At 45.6% G+C, this 20,500-nt stretch overlaps 1 protein-coding gene across 2 annotated transcripts in view; it reads right to left on the reverse strand.

Annotated features, from left to right (window-relative positions):
* LOC119462222 (uncharacterized) overlaps positions 1-6,887 on the reverse strand; it is a 48,238-nt gene extending 41,351 nt beyond the window's left edge. For both annotated transcript variants that reach the window (XM_049672828.1, XM_037723570.2), the window contains exon 1: positions 6,722-6,887. In XM_049672828.1, coding sequence (XP_049528785.1) covers positions 6,722-6,856 — 135 coding nt within the window. In that variant the 5' untranslated portion in view covers positions 6,857-6,887. The remainder of the gene's footprint in view (positions 1-6,721) is intronic.
* Positions 6,888-20,500: the final 13,613 nt, after the last annotated feature.

Raw genomic sequence — 20,500 nt, forward strand, 5'->3', positions numbered from 1 at the left:
GACAACGGAGGTGCGTCATCGGGCAAGTCCGGAAAAGCCTCCGGGCCTGCTAACGGAAACAAGACTGCAAGGGAAAATTCCGCCAGAAACAAGACATAATTTTCTAAGGAGAATAAGAACAGGGAGACTTCCGGGCAAAGTGTTAAGACACCAGCTTTCCGGGAAGGGGACTTCCCGCCACTTGGCAACAGCAAAGCGGCCACAACATCCAAGGTGAGCTACTGGACGGAGATCGCCTCGACCCCCTCTTCCTCCCCCTCGCCCCTAGAGCTTGAGCTGAAGAAGGAAATAGCCTTTCTTCGAACTCAAAATGAACAGCTATAACAGAAAGCCATTGAACTCCAAAACGTTAGGGCGGAGCCGCCTATTCGGTGAACGCTGGATAGTGGTGACGAATCGGTCTCATAGTGCTCAGGTATGGGACCGGTGACGTACGCGCGTATAGCCCCCTATGCTGTAACTTGGAAAGCCGCATGACGGCTCTCGAGAAAAGTGTCGCCGACCAGATGGCACCGCTGCCAACAATGATCGCTCAGATCATGCAGGCAGAAATGCAACAGCTGGTGACTACGCTCACTCAGCAAATCACCGCTGCGGTGACCCAAAGCATAAAGTCCTAGATTCAGGCTAGCCCAAAATTGTTTAGGCGGGCTGGACCCGTAAAGCAGCTGGGCCGCCCCTACAAAGTTTGCTGCAATATTGATGAGCATGATATCGAAGCCGTCCCGCTCGTTACTGCCCTTCAGGCAGCGGGGAGCCAGCCAGCTTCTACTAGTGCTAATCATGGCGCAGTGAACTAGACGAAGGCAATCTAAATCAAGACGGGAACCACTGTCAATCGTACAGTGGAATTGTAGAGGCTTCAAGAATCCTGCTAAGCGTGCTTATTTTTTTCTCTACTTAGAAATATCGTAATGTCTAACATCCATCGTGGCTCTGCAGGAACCCGGGTCCTCAGCTAAAATTTCACGGTACAATAGATTTCAGCGAGATCCATCTACTTGCATGCTTGAACACAAAGCGCTCACAGCACAAGAGGTAGACCTCGACCTACAATAAACATATTCGTACACCATGGTCGCAGTGTTACCCCTGCGACGCTCTAACCCACAAGTACATATCCTTAACATATATTGCCCGCCCAAGCTAAAATACATAACTCTTGCGGACATCTTCATCCGGGCACTGAAGATAGCGGGTCGAGACCCTTTACTCATTGTGGGCGACTTCAATGCTCCCAGTAAGGTATGGGGCTTACAAAAAGGAGGAGGAGCGCGGTAGGAAGCTAGCGGAGCTCGCCTACACGCTAGGCATAACACTCCAGGCCAACCCAGCACAGCCAACACGTGTAGGAAACTCCGTGACACGGGACACTTGTCCTGATCTCACGCTTTCCAAACACATACAACGCGTTGAGTGGTACAACACCGAAGACACGCCAGGAAGCGATCACTGCATCCTCAATACTTTGATTCATACGCAGCCCCTAAAAAGACCACTAACTCAGGCCAAATGGCCGGACTGGACTGCTTTCCGTAAGTCCCAGCCGTAGACCAGTCCTCTTGAAGATGGCTACAGCTCTTGGGCCCTAAATCTCATGACAACACTAAATAAACACGAGACTTGTGTATACAGACAACGGAGGACTGCCCCCAGCGGTGGATAATCATTTACTCCATCTCTGGGAAGCTCGTCGCCGTCTCACGAAACTATTGAAACGACAAAAACGCAACGCTGAAAAGACGTATAACAGATCTGACTCAGCAGGCTGCCGAGTATGCCTCTCAGTTAGCTGATTCCAACTAGCCCGACAGACGTCGGGGAAGAATAAGTGCAACCTCTTCCGCAGCTTGATCGATCCCGCTCAATCACGAGGGGAAACATGGAAACACAACGCGCTTTGCATAATTTCCAGGGCACAGCAACACAGCCGGCAGAGACCTTAAGTGACAAGTATCTCTATACCAGACAGGACCCTCGAGGTCATGAATATCTCTATGCAGGCAGAGATAATCCGGAGATGGATCAGCCATTCCTACTCTACCACCTCAAGGCGGCCTTAGCCAAAATGAAGAGAGGCACTGCGCCCGGTCGGGATAAGGTCACAGCGAAACTGCTGGCCCACCTCCCCGATCGCGCGTATGAAGCCCTTCTTAATTAGATTATTGCGATATGGAAAGGGGAAACTCCCGTCCCCCTCGATTGGAAAACATCAATTGTTTTCATTTGTTTTCAAACATCATTGCTAAAACAGGGAAGGAAATTAATGCGGACCACCTGACGCCTATCTCGCTCACATCGTGTTGGGTAAACTAATGGAGGCGATGGTGCGAGGTAGGCTGTCCGAATATTTCGAAAATCATAACACTTTTGCAGACACCATGTTCGGCTTCCGCCCACACAAGTCGGCACAAGACATATTATTACAACTCAATCATGACATACTACAACCGATGAAACACCCTCACAACGACAAGGTTGTCCTGGCCTTACATCTGAAGGGAGCTTTCGACAACATTAAACACAGCACTATCTTAGCACACCTCAGGGAAACCCACTATGGCACAAACACAGAGCACTGATAGTGAAGTAATAAAGAGAGTAAACGGATATAGGCCAATATCATCATGTAACATCGATTGTAAAATATTTGCAAAAATACTTACAAATAGGTTGCAGACAATCTTTGCTAAATTAGTAGGTGACCATCAAACATGCGGAATTCGAGGACGCTCTATACAAACAAATATTCATATCGCACATTCAGTCCTTGAGTGCTTAGAAGGTAGCATGGATCAAGCAGCTCTTCTTCAGATTGACCTCGCCAAAGCCTTTGATAAGGTTCAGCACAGTTTTTTGGTCCAATTACTACGACATCTGCAGTTAGGTGATGCATTATATAATGGTATAGCATTTTGTTATAAAGAGTGCACTACAAATTCGATCCTGAACCGTAGCCTCTCAGATGTAATACAGGTGCACTCATCCGTCCGTCAGGGTTGTCCGCTCTCGCCTTTACTTTTCGCAATATACTTGCAACCTCATTGCTTAGGCGTGCTTTATAACTCAAGCATTAAAAAATACAGGTATGCAGATGAAGATATTAAAATTCTAGGTTATGCGTATGAAAGTGCCTTCTTTTGCGTCAATAAGCCCAGTATTACTGAGACAATAAACACTACCTTGCGTTTCTGTGAAACGGCAGGAGCTAGTGCAAATTTTGTTAAAAGTAGGGGGTTTTGGCTAGGCATGTGGGCTCTAAGTTCCCTATGTGTTCTCAAATATTCATTGGAATCAGTCTTCGCTGCGATATCTTGGTGTGCCTCTCGATAACTTCCGTAATAGTGGACGTCATTGGACATCCGCGATAACCAATATCCATCGAAAGGTAACAACGTGGCAGGGACGTGACTTCTACATTTTCGCAAGAGGTAAGGCGTGCAATATATTTTTGGTTTCTAAGCTTCTTTATGTTCTGCAGGTCTTACACTGCTCTCGCATCCATGTTCAGGCATTTCATAGAATATTTGCATGTTTTATTTGGCGTTCATTATGGGAAGCGATGAGAAGGGAAAATTTTTTTCTTCCACTTGAGAAGGGAAGTATCAGTCTTGTGCATTTGTTGGCGAGACAGCTGGTCATGGGATTGTCTTATCTTAAAAACGCCCGCATCCTTTCCTTCTTGCAGTTAATAGGACACGTCTTGCTTCACACCTCCCTTTTTATTTTGTCATGACAATCTCTGCTCAAGAACCGCCGTTATGGTGCTTCCTAAAATAACTCGTGGATACTATTTTATTTTATTTTTAAAGGCTATATTCACGTTAGAATATTTATTTAGCGTTGATCAAACGTCGATAAATATAGCACTTGTAAATAACATTTTCTCTGCACCCATGCATCGGAAGCCGTATCCTTCACTATTTGGTCATGCTCTTTGTCGTGTCCATAGAATGTGTTTAACGCCAGCAGCGAAAGCATTTTTCTGTAAGCTGCACACTTCCACCCTGCCAGGTAAAACATGGCTTGATGAAAAAGGAATATATGTACCCTCGGATAAAAATTTTAGACTTTGCAACCAACCTGAGACAAAAGAACATTGTTTTATTCTTTGTCGTTATGCATTTTATTTTTGTGACATTTTACAAAGAGCTATGAAAAAATAATTTCCTCTCACACCTTACGGTATCCGGTTCCTTCCTTTCAAAAAGACAATCAAAAATGCACCATATAGCTTGTTTATGTTATTAGGACTGTATTCATTCCGGAGAAGCCGAATCATCGACAGACATGCTGAGGCACCACGCTCGACAAGGTCTGTCTTTCGAGAAGAGGCTGCCCAAGTGCGTAGTGTGGTTGCAACCTTTGATCCCGTTCCTGAGTGGATTACGTATCTGGACGCTTGTGTTTGTTTGCCCGATTTTTGAACTTTTATTGGACGACCTAGCGTGTGTGCACTTGTTTTTCATGTGCGCATAAATGTAACGAAACTAATCTTCGCATAAAACTATTAAGAATTTCATGCAATAAAAAAAAAAGAAAGACAGTGTCTGGATCGGTTAGCGTGGTGGTCTCGCAACCCGGAGTTTGGTGGTTCAAATTCACAGCCCGACGAGAATTTTATTTTTGCGCGGCTTTAGAGTGAGAGTTTTTTGCGGTCATATCTTGCGTTGTGCGTGGCACCCACCGACGAGAGACGACATTCCGGGCCCCTAAAGTTCTTCACGCTTAAAACAAAGCGGTGAGCGGTGTGCTCCAAAGTAAAAATACAATGAACTTTCAGCGTGCGTGCTCTTGCATGCGAGGGCAGAGAAAACGTGCTTCCCACGTGGCGGCTTGCTGGCTTTCTAATACCCTCCAACATCCGGGCTATCTCCTTCTCTGGGGCCCCGGCGGCAGAAGGCCTTGATAGGACAGGTCACAGCAAACCAGACAAAGTGGCGGGATTGGGCGACCGGAGCAGGAATGGGCTGGTTTGGCATATTCCGCGCGTACGAACCTCGCACAGACACGACGGACATGTCTGTTCATGTTGACGAGCGTGACGGTTCGGTACGCATGTCCAATGCGTTTGGCATTCATTCAGTTCATGGCCGCTCAAAGTGAATCGTAATAGTATGCTGAAGGGTTGCTCAGATATCGCGAAAGGCTTTTGTGGCTTACGTCACATCAAGCCACGTGGAAATGTCGCGAGGAACAGCACTGAGCTTTCAGAAGCTTAAAGTGGCTGTTTAACCCGAATCTATGCTAGAGAATTTTAAACGCCAACGCAACCTTAGCGGTATTGTGCCATGAATCATCATTTGGTGTCGGAGAAGTGTTAGTCCACTGTGCACTGTGACAGTGACAGCAGAAAGCAACCCGCAGCGCATGCATCTAGAGTGCTAACAAGGACAGTGAAATTACTCTTGTTCGAGATTATCAGACGACAAAGAAAAAAGAATGGATCGTGGGCTGCTGCCTTACGCGGCTGGAGCCAAGAAGTGCGCGCACCTTTATCATCATCATGTTACCTTTTGTGTTCGTTTCTCGCTATTTCTCGCGGTGGGTGTCTCGCGGCTCCGTCTTTTCCCGCCGCGCTACCTATATGTGGTCGGCGTTCCGCAACAACCCCCAGATAGATTGCGAGGCGTTAGACATTGCCTTTGGTGGTCTTCATTTTCGCTAGTGCTATTACAGAATAAATTTTACCATTGTAACTGATCACGAGCACTTTCTTCATGTATTCCTGCAGACAATGGACATCCCAGTTTTTGTCTCGACGCATGCAGCGGGGTAGCAGTATAGCATGATAACTGTCTGCCTGTTCCTAGGGTCCCGATTATCGAAAAACGGCAGACCCTGCATATGCTCATTGTTTGAGCTGACTTGCAGCACCAGCTATGTCGAAGGGCATTAACCTTACAGGTGATGTTCTTTTACAGGGAGCGTTTGAGTATCCCCTAGTTACTGTGGAACGTAAGACAATGTGCTCCATACAAGACCCTGTTCTGGCAAAAGTGAATTCACGGGCGGCACCACACCAGCGACCACCTTTTTTTCAAGCTCACTGTCTTAATTCCTCAGCCTTCTTCCAAATATATTTGAATCTTGCGCTAGGATTGTGCCTAACGTTGAGCCTATCTCAACAAGCATTAGATATTTTTCCATGGTAAGCAGCATCCGCCACATTGATATTTGATTTCCAAAATGCCAAGTAGCCCTTGTTTCTTTCATTTATTACACACAATGTTCAATGAAAATTAGCAGCGAAATTTCTGCTGCCCGTTGCTCTTTCTGATTCTTCCGCGGCGGTGATGGTGGGAGCACGTATTTCTAATGCAAGTGCGATTGCTGATAAAGGGTAATACGGGTGGACAAAGTTAATGGGTCTGGGAAATATTTGAGTGAATACCACGAGAAATACGCTTTTCAGAACGGATGCTTTTGTAGCATTCTTTTTTTCTGGCCCCTCTTTTTGCAATTCAGCAACCGCAATCGCGTATCTCATCTCTTTTGTCTCTTTATTTTCTTTTTACAAAATCTTTTGCACTACGCACCATTTCACGCGTCGGTAACATCGCAACCTTGAGAGTAAGGCAGCACGCCATGGCAAAATCTTTTCTAAGAAATATTGAATGCCAAACGTTTCAATTAAGCATTTGTTTGGTATGTCTGTCACTACACTTACTACACATACGAATAGCGCGCTGAACTAAGCATATCAAATAAAATTACTTACATCAAGGAGGTCCTGGAATACAGCAGAGCCCCGGTCACACATTGCGAGCCTGAGAAATATGCCGTGACATAATGCGAGAGCGAAAATAAGCTCGCAGTAGCGCCTCTTTTTGACGATATTGTTCAGCCAGTCCATAACAGCGAACGCCTCCGAAGTGTCCCGTGGGACATGAGTGCAGCAAATATATACGTCGCTACGAATTAGCACGAAATATATTTTTTGTTTCTTTATCTTTGTTAGGATGTGTGAAGAGGGCTTACATGGCGCCAAGAGGATAGAACATTACAGTTACATTGTCTGTAAATATTTTCGCTTACGCAGAAAAATGTACATGTACTACAGTCAAGCGAGGAGGAGCGTCGCAGCCATGTAGTGCACGTATTGTCACAGCTATGTGCTCCTTTTTCTTTCCTTATATTTTTGTCTTAACATTTAGGTCAACCGCGAGACCGTGCAATACAATATGCATTGTCGCTAAGGGAAACGTTTAAATTTAGTTCGTCCTTTCGTTTCTATATAGCCTAAAATATTACTCTCCTTTAAGCATACGTGTACACTTACTACACATTGGTACATATCAGGACGGTTCGATGACAAACGACACTCTTTTCTAAGCACTTTTTGCAGCGTTGCACGGCTCGTATTACACATTTGATTGGCGTAATCCCAGACATGTCACGGTAATAGAAGCAAGGTACGTTTCAGGAATTGTAACGTCAATTATATGGCTGCGTTTGATACACGCCGACACAGCGCTCAAGCAGAACTTCGCAGGGAATAAATGTTTGCTATTGATTCTAATCTCTTTTTATTGTAAATGTGCCATTAGTCCTCGATGATTGGTGAAAATTCCTCGGGCGCAGCCCAAAACGTTATACAGGCCCAAAGCGAAGTGGACACAGCAACACTTCACTGAATCGCCTTGGTGATTAAGCCAGGCACAGCGTTCAGCCTGTAGGAGGGACGTGACGGCGGCTGTACGAGCCGTGCCGTCGTTCCCTACTCAGAAGGGCAAAGGCGGCTAGCGGAGCGGCTGCTGCGATGACCAGCGTGCATGGCTTCGAGAACGACACTGCGCGTGCCGAGCTGATGATGATGATGATGATGCCCCAATCAATAGCACAACCCACTGTGGGGGATAGGCCACGAACCGGGTGGTATTGTTATCAAAATTTAAGATAAGTTTGTTTTGAAATAAATGAGTAATAAAAATTAAAGGAAAACAAGTGAATAATTTAAGATGGGAAACGAAACAATAATAAAGGAATTAAGTAGTCTATAATAAGTTAGTCAGCTTTGCCAAGATAAGATTAGTAATATGAATTTAATTAGAAATTAAATACGGTAAAGGATAGACGTAAATTTTGAATAATCATATTAATAATAATATAATTGTGATTTTGTGACATTACTTTCTGAATATGTTAAATCTATAATTTATTGAAGGATAAATAAATCAATCGTGGAAAAATAGGAAAAATTAATGAGGCAATCTTTTTGTATCACAAAGAAAATTATAAATTGCTCGGCAAACATTACCGTGGCTATATCCTAACACCGTGGCTCCAAGTGAGAGTATAACTGAACTGCTTAATGGCAGTCCTAGATTGCGAAGTGGGATTTCCAAACATCGTTGTCGATGATTAGAAAACCTCCGACACGATAATAAAAAGTGATCGATGGATTCTGGTTCATTGCAGAGGTAGCATAATGGAGATGCCGCCAGACCACATCTGTGTAAATAAAAATTTAGTTGTGGAATACGGCAACGCAGCCTTGCAAATGTTATTTCGAATTGCCGGTTAGTACACCACTGTCGGTTCCAAGAATAATTTAGATGTATAAAGTGCCGAGCTTGCGCCCCAAGCACGCGCTGCGCTTCTTTCTTCTTTTTTTTATTGCGATAGCAATTATATGGACACTCAAAAGCAGATTTCTGCCGTCGGCGTCGCCGTCGCCGTCGCCGTGAGGTTCCGTATGACGTCATTTGGAGAAGAAATCGTCGCCGCGCGCCGAACGCTGTATGTGCGAGTGAAAGGGCGCGAGGGGCGCGTCTTTCACGGGGAGTGAACGCACGGCGGAGAACAAACGCGCGTTCTGCGCCGTGCTCGCTTAAGGGCTGCAGAAGTAGGCGTCTCTGTTCTCCTTCACAATCACCATGTATGTAGAGCAAACGCGCCTTCTTCCGACGAGCGAGAGGCCGTGGGGGAGGGGGAGGGAAGGGAGGCGACGTTTAGCTGCGGCACGCAGTGCCTGTTTATATCAGAGGATCCGGCAACAGTCACCAACGCCGCACGCATTTTGAGCGAACGCGGGCAAAACGCGGATGGCGTCGACAACAGTTCTGCGTGTTGCCGATGCTGCTGCATGTCCAAGTTTATACAGCTGATAAAGCTAATATCATTACTCCGTATAGCTCTCTACAAGTTTGCTATCGCAATTGATGCTTCACCTTTCAGGTGAAACTGCGACAACTTTTTTTTTCACTTCGACAGCCGGCGCCAAGGCACCGGCTGAGAGCGCTGACCAAAGCGCTCCGCGCTGCGGCGTTGGTGGGCGCTACAAGCCTTTAGCTGCTGTCATGAGCATTCTGCGAACGCCCACAAAAACCACACTAGCATTCCTGCTGAGCTATTCTATGCCCCAAACGGTCTAAGCGGAAGAGAGAGTAAACGTCAAGTTTACATTAAGATTTCACTGGGCACTGACTAACACCGACTGGTTCCCGTCATTGCCATCTCTTGCATCATCTCTGTGTTACAGCTGCAACGCCACTGGCGGAATGTATCACAAGGTCAGCGTTGTTGAACGCCTGGTGTCTGCCGGGGCGCTGTTACTTCTGCCCAGCAGCACCTTGCCTTGAGTGCAACATCACGCCAGGATGTTTCATTCAAACTCTTTATCGTGCCATCGCACATGCTATGCTGTCAGGGTGAAATTGCGAATTTAAAAAATCGTTGACATCGGGACGTTTGTATGCATGGTTATCGAGTATTCCAAAAAGCGTTTTGCGCAGATGAGATAAAAAGAGTGAGATGGGGCAAGGGAAAGGCAGGGAGCTCATAACAGTTTGTTGGATGCACCTTAGTGAGCGAAAGAGAGAGAGAGAGAAGAGGAGTTTCGAACAACAACCTGCGTGTCTATAAAGTGCTGCTAAAATTGTTGTCATGGCATATAATGGGTAAACTGGAGATCGCAGGATCTCAGCTATGGTAAACGGGTGATCCTACATTCTACGCACGGCACATGGAACAGCTTTGTTTAGGGAAGCTAGAGTATCGCGCCCAAAGACGCTCGCTGACCGCTGTGCTCCACAAGTTTCTTCCTCTGTCGGAAGAAAGCAATCGTTCAACATAGACATGACTCTATAAATCCGAAGACTGCTTAAGTATCGATGTGTTCTTTTATGATCTACCGGTCTGAATGAACAACTGTAGTCGTTTTGTTTTGTTCTTTCTCTCGCCTGTTTCTAGTTAACCAACCCTCGTGCAGGGTAGAAAACCGAAGACTTACACTTGGTTCACCTCCTTCCTTTCTTCTCTCTATCTGCCTTTCCCTACAGGAGCTATAAGAGTGATAAAGGAAGTCTTCGATACTCTTATCACATCTGCAGAGAGCGAAAACAGCTTCTGCACACAGGTTAGTCACCCATTCTAATGTGGTATAGCCATTCAAATGTTACAGTATAGCATGTGTTAGAGAAGGGTACTACGACCCGCAGCTAATAAAGCACTGTTGCGTGTTACATCAAGTTGCTGAAACTGCCTTGATCCATGACTTAGTGCACGTTAGTGCGAAATTTCTCACGACGTGAAGCCCGAAATTTAATCAAATGCGAAAGGAATTAAAAGAAATGGTGGCGATAGTGCACTACCCGGATAGTGCCGAACCTTCAGTTTCCTGAGATAGATGTTTGCGTTATAATTCTTGGTACTACAATTGTGGCAGCGTGCAAGCTTTTTCTTAGTATGTATATGCTTCAGCTGGTGCCTAATAATTGAATAAATTATCTCCTAGATCACTGCGGAGAAACCAACGTTACAGATTGACAATTGCACCGTTTCAATGCAAGTTTCTGGTATCGGATACGTGCTATCCTTACTTTTTTCACGTTCGTCTTAATAGCGTAGCCTCGCATTGCCGCTATTTCTTCGCCAATTTAGGAGCATCGCCTCTTCATTTCAGCAAAATTAGTGCTATATTGCAATTTCCTACTTTTGCCGCGTGGGTGATCTGGCCTCCACGTCTGGGTAATAATCTAATCACATCTACTTCTCGTAGAATAATCTCTAGAACTTCGCATTTAGGGCGGCGGGCGGCTGCATTCTCACCTTACTCTGCCGCGGGTTCCTGTTCTATCTTAAGAGCTAGACGCACCACCATTCAAACTTGCATTGAGGTTCTATTGCGCTACCTAACTTGCTTGCATTCATTTTGAGAAGAAGCTCCACTTCTCAAGCGTTGGGGTTTTTATTTACGCCAGCATTGTAAACATAACAAAGCAACAATCAAAATCACAAAGCACTCTTATCTGGGTTATCGCAACGCACCTGAAGCTTACTTATCAGGACACTGCCGTCGCGTTCCGCCGCGCAATCTTGATGCTTGTGCTGCGCTCTATATATTTCCAATATATTTCTAGCTTAGAGAGTGCTGAAGCTTCATGACGTATTGAGAAATTTATATTCATGCAAATTCGAGAACATATTCTCAGTTCATTGGTTGCATGAATTCAACACAGGCAGCTGTCCACATTAATATTTATTCGGCGCTCATTATTTGCATATACCGACAACCTGGCGGCTTGCCCCTAAAGTGAGATTTGCGTCAAAGGTCACCCTGAACTCACTACGTTTTCCACATGGAGAGCATCTCTACACTGTTTGGACGGCTGTTTCCAAAATGTCTTAGGGTAATTTTTTACGGAAACGAAATTTTTTTATTCATCGTACCAGCTGTCCTCCAGCGATCAACCTTCTTCCTTCCCGTGGACCATAATTTCTTATATAATCTCAAATAAAGTACTCTTCTGCAGAGTTGGGATCGTGCTTTTGTTCACTTCGGCTCTAATCATCCTCTGGTTGGAAAAATGATTGCTTTTATATTCTAGCAGGAGCTTTAAGCTTAGATACCTTGCTGGCAGGGCAAATATTCTGCGTAAAGTCGTCCTTACCGTTCTTTTTCCTCACCCTACATCTTTCTTCTCTTTTCAAATCTTCATTACCATTCCTTTTTCAGTTTTATTTGACACTAGCCTTTCCTCTTTCTTCGGACTATTAGCCGTGAGAAAGCAGAAACTCTGGGCATACGTCCTAGTTGACGTACTTTTTCATCTTCGTCGCGGGAGCGCAATAATCGGTCGGAAGCATTTGAGGAAAAGTTCAGCTGATGTCTCTAGGCGAAGGGTCGCGAGGCGCAGTTCTTCGGGATCACGAAAGAGAATGAGCAAGCGAGGCAGATGCTATCCTCAGAGTGTAGTTTTTGTCTTCATTTCTAGTTATCTGTGTCACTGCTGCACACTTGACACGACCCTGGCATTATTTATCTACCAAAAGAGCAAATTTGTGTCACACGTACTGTCGTTCCTTCATTGTGGTCTGGCTTGATCGGTAGTTTCATACTGAATGCACCATTATTGCCCCATCACAGCGAGTAAGAATCATCAGTCTCGATAAATTGTATAGTGAGGAGGGACACCCGAAAACGACGAGCTTGGACGCTTCCCCTTTCCAACGGGATATTTCGGCGGTCTGCCTGGAGATATGAGTGGTCAACAGAGTGTCAAGATAATCCTCATCTTGGAGAGTACGTCTTAACAAAGACTCTATTTTAATAGATTCGAAGACGTTAACAAGAAAAGAATTCTGGAATAATGGATAACACCAATCTGATCAATCATGCAATCCATATTTCGAAAGAAATATAGCCAATATCTCTATGTACACTGTGAGGGGGATGCATACTAATATTTTATTTTTTTAGACAGCCGCAAGACCGCCCAGAACAAGATGTGGCATGATGATGAGCATATAGCGATGAAGTGGAAACATGGCGCTGACACAAACATCCTCACCCTTCAATCTGAAAAGTAGGCCACCGACTCGCTAGTCAACTATTATGTGAGTGATGAGTCAACGAGTCAGCACACGTGGACAAACTCAGTATGTTAATTCTCATGCATACGATAAGCTAACTACAAGAGAGGTCCTAACAATGAGATTGTTCCCAGCGCATGTTGCTCTACAATCGTGAAAGTGCCCATGCATTAATGGCGAAACTTCTAACAGAAGCCATATCCTCGGATGACAGTCTGAATTGTCTCGCCAGCGTGGAACAATATCAAACATATTTTTTGGTCCCAGCGCAGCTTTTACTGCACAAGCTGTATTTCTCGATGCTTTCCGCAGACTTTCAAATGTCGCAAAATTTCGTATTCGACCACTGCCATCCAAGATTCGCGTCATCGATGATGATGAAAACATTTTATTTACAGGAAAAGGAGAGGGGAGTTAGGGGAAGGGTGGTCGGATCTTTATTCCAGGATTCCGTCATCGAAAACTTTGCATGACCGACCGCGCTCACCAAGCTTCGCAAGTTTCTCGGGCTCGTCAGTTTCTACCACCAATTTGTTCCCGATTGCACATGACTTTGTGGCTCCCCTAGACGCTCTGCTGGGAAACAAGCGTACGGAAGTGCTTCAGTGGACTGAAGAGGCCACCGACGGTTTCACAAGAGCCAAGTCTGCCCTCGCCGATGCAACGCGGCTCTGACACCCAATTCAGACGCGCCCACTGTCTGACAAGCTTTCAAGCTGTCAGCGTCTTGGTGCAGGCGGCCAGACTTGTAGACCACGGAATAAGAAAACTCTTGTAGCCTCAAAGCCCATCGACCAAGCCAGCCTGTAGGATCTTTTAGCGATGAGAGCCAGCAGAGGGCATGATGGTCAGTGACTACGGAGAAAGGACGACCGTAAAGGTAAGGCCGGAACTTCGCAACTGCCCAGACTACAGCAAGGCATTCCCTTTCCGTAATGGAATAGTTGCGCTCCGATGGTGATAGGAGACGGCTTGCATAAGCAATAACGCGATCCTGGCCACGCTGACGCTGGCCTAAGACGGCACCCACGCCATGACCGCTGGCATCTGTACGCAATTCTGTAGGGGCATCAGGGTCGAAGTGGGCGAGAATGGGTGGTGAGGTGAGAAGAGTGACGAGACGAGAGAAGGCGGTGGCTGCTGAAGTACCCCACAAAAATTGTATGCCTTTCTTCAACAGATTAGTGAGGGGTCTAGCAATTGTCGCAAAATCTTGAACAAAACGACGAAAGTACGAGCATAGCCGAACAAAACTCCGAACATCTGCGGCTGTCTTCGGAACCGGGAAGTCGCGGACAGCGCGAGTTTTGTCGGGATCAGGCTGTACTCCGGAAGCGTCGACGAGAGGGCCCAGAGCCGTAATTTGGCGGCGGCCAAAACGACATTTGGACGAGTTGAGTTGCAGCTTCGCCTTTCGAAATACATCAAGTATAGTTGTTAGGCGCTCAAGGTGAGTGTCGAACCTTGGCGAGAAGACGATGACGTCGTCAAGGTAACAGAGACACGTGGACCATTTAAAACCCTGGAGCAAGGAGTCCATCATACGCTCAAAGGTGGCAGGGGCATTGCATAATCCAAACGGCATTACTTTAAATTGGTATATTCCATCAGGTGTTATGAACGCGGTTTTTTCTCTGTCCATATCGTCAACAGCAATCTGCCAGTATCCAGAGCGAAGATCAATACAAGAGAAATAGCTGGAACCATGAAGGCAGTCAAGGGCGTCGTCGATACGTGGGAGTGGGTAGACGTCCTTCTTAGTAATTTTGTTCAAATGACGGTAGTCTACACAGAAGCGCCACGTGCCGTCCTTTTTTTAGCCAACACCACAGGTGACGCCCAGGGACTCGAAGAAGGCTCAATGATGTGTTTATCTAGCATTTTGTTTACTTCATTTTGAATTACTCGGCGTTCCGTCACAGAAACTCGATATGGTCGTCGGTGAATGGGCGTAGCATCGCCAGTAGGAATCCGATGCTTGACCGCGAGCGTCTGGCCTAAAGGGCGATCGTCGAAGTCGAATCCGCACCTCCACCAATATTATGGTGTCGTTGCGTTGCTTTGGAATGTTACACCCCGTCATTGAATGGATGAAAATGTGCGCTTACATTTATTTCTTCAGTGTGAACTGACACCAATAGATTCAATTCAAAACACGTTCAGCTGCCTATCAGTGCTTCCTCCACGTGAGCGTTGTTGTAGTTTGTAATTGCTGAATTAAGTGCCTTCATCGTCTTCAGTATACCCGTGTTTACGCAGCAGTTGTTATTTTAGCTGAAACAATGAATAGAACGTAGACTTGAAAAGGCATAAGCTCAGCTGATGAGCAATGCACTGAGCCACAGCACACGAAGCTGATTTCTTTCCAACAAAAGCACGCTTAAAATAAGACAAGCAGCAGCCACGGCGCTTGTGTAACTATAACGATGACAGCAGCGAAACAGCCGGCAACGAAAATAGCGTACGACTGCAGTCGCATCTGAAGATGCACAACTTGACAAAATCAGTGGACAAGCGTGACCGCTATCTACTTTTACAATGGAGAACAACAGGAAGAATATGGTGCCCATCCTTGTATTCTTCCGCTATGAATCTGCGAAATATGTCTAACCAACGTACCCGTACCCTCCACACTTATGGAGGAGCCGCCACGCTGAAGGACTCGGCTCTGAAGTTCTGCAGCGAGTTGGACATAGACGCAAGTTACAGCAGCGCTAAATATAGGGATACCTGCCATAAATACCTGTTGCTGTTGCATACAGCCCAAGGCACACAGCCCCGGGAAGCTGGTTGTGGTGACAGAGCCAAGCGGCTCACCCGGACATCGACGCAAAATAAGTCTCTGGCCACACGATAACCAGAATGAAATCCGCAGAAACAAACACGATATTCTCACCGAGGTCAGCCGAGCTATCGAAGAGTACGCTAGTTGGTGTCTAAAATGTCCTAGTGCTACGCTCACGTGAAAGCACCGGGCGCTTCGCCCGAGATGCACGACGGTCGTTAGCAGTAAAAGAGCTCGGATGTATCGCCGCAGTCTTTCGACGCGGGCACCCGCGTCCAGTGCGCTGCACGGGAGCACGTGCACTCACTTATTGCAATAATGTGCGCTAAGGAAACCGTGGGCCCCTTATATTATGTGTTTAAAATTATCATACGATAGTGTATACCGAGTAAAGACAACCATCGGAATGCAGTTTGTGAAAAGGCCTACGTAAGAGCGAATTCAGCTTGCACACAGACTGTGTTGTTTGAAATTACCTGGCAGCTTTCCTTGACTAAACGTAGCTAGAATCACATTGGGGTGTTTTACACCACGAAGCTCACAGGGGCTATGATTGACGCCGCAATGGAGAGCTCCGGAGTCATCTCGACATCCTCAGGTTGTTTAAGTTACACGGCAAGCTCGCTAAACGGGCGTTCTTGCTTGCTGACCCATGGATCCCATCCATCCGATCGCCCAGACTGACCCCCGTATTAAGAAATTAATCTTAACGAAGATCACGCTTGAATTGACTTAAGTGACGCCTGTCGTGAACGCACCAAAGGAAACGCAGTGAGTGTCTTAGGTACGTTCACGCCAGGCGTCATTTATATCAAGTCAAGAATTTACGTCAAGTTAAGATGAATTTCTGAATATGGGGGTGAAAATCAAACCCTCGAGCTCGCGTTCAGCAGCAGAATGTCACCGACAGTTAGAACAGCGGCGCATGGAATCACTATAAAGATTGTATGTTCTTCGTGGCTTACCTGTCGTAATCTAGAATGGTGCCGATTCGGTGCGCGATAGTGATAATTGTGCAGTGCGCTAAGCTTTTCCTCAAACTTGTCGGCACGCGGCGCTCCGTGTCTGTGTCCATCTGCGACGTGGCTTTGTCCAGCACCAGGATTCTTGTGGCCCGCAGGAGGGCACGAGCGAGCACCATCAGTTGTCGTTGGCCGGCACTACAGGCCATCGCGAAAAAAAAGCGAAGGCATCAGCTTTTCATTGCTAGGAACATCTGTGTCTTAAAGGTTAGAGTTTCGTATGAATATATAAAGATATATGAAGTAGTTATGCAAATATTTACTGTGTTGAACATCCAGGTTTCCATTTCTGTTGCGCTAGATTACTGTTCCTTTAATTTTTTTTATAGCTGCGAGAATATTTTATAAAAAGTTGGTGCTAACTACGATTTTGCCCATTATAAAATCAAGAAATTTATGCGCTGAAGCATAATTGTTGAAGCACCAGACATGTTAGGGCCAAAGTACTGCGTTGGCCGGCACTACAGGCCATCGGACAGGTTAGCACATACAAGGGACATTGGCAGGAGTATACTAGAGAAAGAAAAAGAACGATGTGTGGTGGAATGTGTGGACGTGGTGGCCAAGGCTTTGGTAAGCGATAAATCCGAAGCGCTAGTCCTTGTATTGCTCCTTTTCTTCGTCCTTGTTTGTTTGAGGGCAAGAAAGCTAAAAAAATGAAGTAATTTAGATTTTTTTTTTTTGCTTTATTCGTGAGATCATTCGCAGCATCTCAAGAAGGGTTCATCAATAGGCAAGGGCACTCTCTACTCACCTCAGATTTTCTCCTGTTTGGGACACGGCGAATAACAGCCCCTCAGGTGTCCTTTCGAAGAAGTCATCCAGGTGCGCGCTCCGAAGAACTCTCCGCAGGACCTCGTCTGAGTGGCAGCCTTGTGGGTCCAAGTTTTCACGTAGCGTCCCAGTAAACATTGAATAGTCCTGTATGCGGTGGAAAGACACTCGGTCGATTTGTTTTCTCATATGGTAGTAAATAACCGTGTTTAAATGGCCACTAAAAGAAAAAAATTGGTACAGCTGTATTTGTAAACTGCTCTGCTACAGCATTAACATAGCCCCTGTTTACGTGGCCGGAAGCTTCATGAGCCAGAAAAGACGATAAAATTTCAGCATGATGTCAGAAATTTCGACGCTGGCTGCTACCTAAATGAACTGCCTACTGGCAAAGATAGACTACACTGTATTGGAAAGGAGCAAAGGACTGAACTTCGTAATTTCAGAGAACATTTACGGCCCCACAGCATTCCAAATACGGCAACGCATGCTGAAGCCCTTGACGACGTCGCTGATATACCTTCAAATCTGTGAAGCAACAGTCAGTGCGCCGACCTACTGCAAGCTGTGGAGCCGCTTTTCTCTCGTTCGTAATATCCTGGAGAGTTTCATGCTAGAAGGAATTCTCTGTCTTCAGAAAACGAGCAACGAGCTATGAATTTCGAATGCTCGGCAAAGTACCTGTTTACCCTATCATGCACGTAGGTGCCTCTAGAATATTCATACCGCACCGATTTAGCCTGCGATTCATGAGCCAGGTGTGTTGTTCCGGGAAATGTAGCATTTCACCGTGTTGTGTTAATACTTCACTTGAAACAATGAGATAAAACATTACAGGTCACTTATTGCGATTTGAAGAAGTACGATTATGAATTCGACAGTGCTCAAATACTCCGAATAGCCACTCATGTGAGGCCGTGGCAAGAAGGCAACTGACACGGCTTGGGCGTCAGGGCAGTGAGACCAAGCCGTGAGACCCGTTAGGCCGCAACCTTTCTTTATTTATAATACATCAAGTGCCCTTCAAATGTCCAAATCTGTATCACATGAGGGATGGGCATAGTGTCAGCGAATGATTTATTATTGTATTCAGACTAGGTGAAGGGTAGAGGCCACGCTCGCAGGGGCTGCATGGTCAATCAACTTCCTTGCTGCCTAGGCAAAGAATGATGATAGGCACACTGATGTTCACGAGGGAGGAGTGTAAAATGCGTATTGATGACGGATGCGAATTGACGTACAATGAGCCACTGAAGTGACTGAGTGACCTAAAAGCCACTCAGGCATATTTGTGATATGAATGCCTGAAAATGAATTCTTTATCGCGTGTAGCCTTTATAGTGCTGCAAAGAAAATATGAAGTGCAGTAACCAGTTTTGTTCCTGTTTACTGCGGTTAACGTGACCCTTGCACCCTATCTGTAGCGTCCACGTCCGTTCCATACCTGCGTCCAAGAAACTCCACAAAATACTCCTCGCCTTCTTACGATTCCTACATTAACTAGAATTTGAGTACCGAGCGGATAGTTTGCACAGATTTAGAGATGTGTGTGCTGTCTGAAAGTAATTTCCGTGTGGATCCGTAATATTTCCGCGAGCACAATAAATTATTGAATTTGCACCAATTCATAATTACGACGCATTTGTTATGGAAATATGGATTACAAGTTTATTCCTAAAAGTTCTTGTTCAGATCTTACTTTAGTCCAGAGACAGATCTACTCTTGCGTGTCAAGGGAATGTACGAATCTTATGCCAATTTGTTGCCCTTTTTTCTCACGTGCGGGATGACGCTGATCGCAGTACGAAGGCGATTTAATGGAACTGTGTGTATAATGATTCCGTCAATGATGATTGGTCCTGATGTGCCCTGAATCATGCGCAGTAGTGCTAGTACCAGCGATGACTTTCCGGCACCTGAACGGATGCGTTCAACCAAAAGCACATACACGAGATATGCGAGGAAATTCTTGCGCGAAAACAACCGGGAATTATTTCCGCTTTCTTGATATATTTCTTGTGCGCTATTTTTATGCACCTTTATTATATTTAATCGCACTATCCGAAAAAAGGTGGCAGGTCATTTGCATCAGTGTATGTATTGTCTGAGAGAATGCAAATGGCAATTCATAGTTTTGAGAAAAATCCCTAACAACTCATTCAACTACTGTGTCCTCCAGTTAACCCCTTCACTCATGGTTTCCCCCTGTGACGATGCGAATTACTTTTGCCAGCGCTGTCCTGCAGCCGGAAGGCAAAAAAAGAAACACGTAAACTGGCTGTCGATCAATTAATCCCTTTGCTTCTCCGATAAGGCTCCAGTTCACTTGAGATTGCACAGCACTGCAATACATGACCAATTTATTAAATGCATGACCGTGTTTGGTGGCATGTTCAATGGGCGGCGTTCTATGAGCAATGGTGAAATAGTAGTTATTTGTTTGTTCCTTGTTAAGCATGAATCCAATCATTAACTTGTAAATGTGGTGTCTACCGGTGATTGAAATCTTTTTATGAAGTGTGACATTATTCAATCTAGACCAAATCAAAATTTAGTCACTCAGTAATTATGAGGACACACTAAAAATGGAAAAGGGATCTCCCTACCATTCTCGCTTTCTGGCAAAGAGTCTACAGCATCTCGAATCATGCTTCGTGACTAAAGGGGCTGCACTACAGGTTTTAGCGTCCAAGACACAACATGGGCTATGAGAAAGGCAGAAATGCGGTGCCCGACTAATTATGATCGCCTGAGGTTCTTAACAGGCCAAGAATGAAGGTACACCTGCATTTTTACATTCCACTTCCAAGGAATGCAGCAGTCGATACCAGGTAAGGAACCCGCGGTCTCGTTCTGAGCCCCAGAACGACATGGCCGCTGAACAAATGCGTCGGGAAGTTAGTAAATGTAAAGACGGTCTTACTGTTACTTATCTGCTCACTTTTCGTGCAGAAACATACCAATGGTATATTTTATCAGTCGGACGCAGAGGCGAAATTTTATTTATATGCCCCTCCAGTAAAATAGTTGAAGTTTGGTTCAGAAAATTGCTGCAAGCTATCTTACACGCGCTACGATATCAACAGAGGGCACGAGGAGCACC

This window comes from Dermacentor silvarum, chromosome 8, assembly GCF_013339745.2.
Source record: "Dermacentor silvarum isolate Dsil-2018 chromosome 8, BIME_Dsil_1.4, whole genome shotgun sequence".
NCBI classification, from domain to species: Eukaryota; Metazoa; Arthropoda; class Arachnida; order Ixodida; family Ixodidae; genus Dermacentor; species Dermacentor silvarum.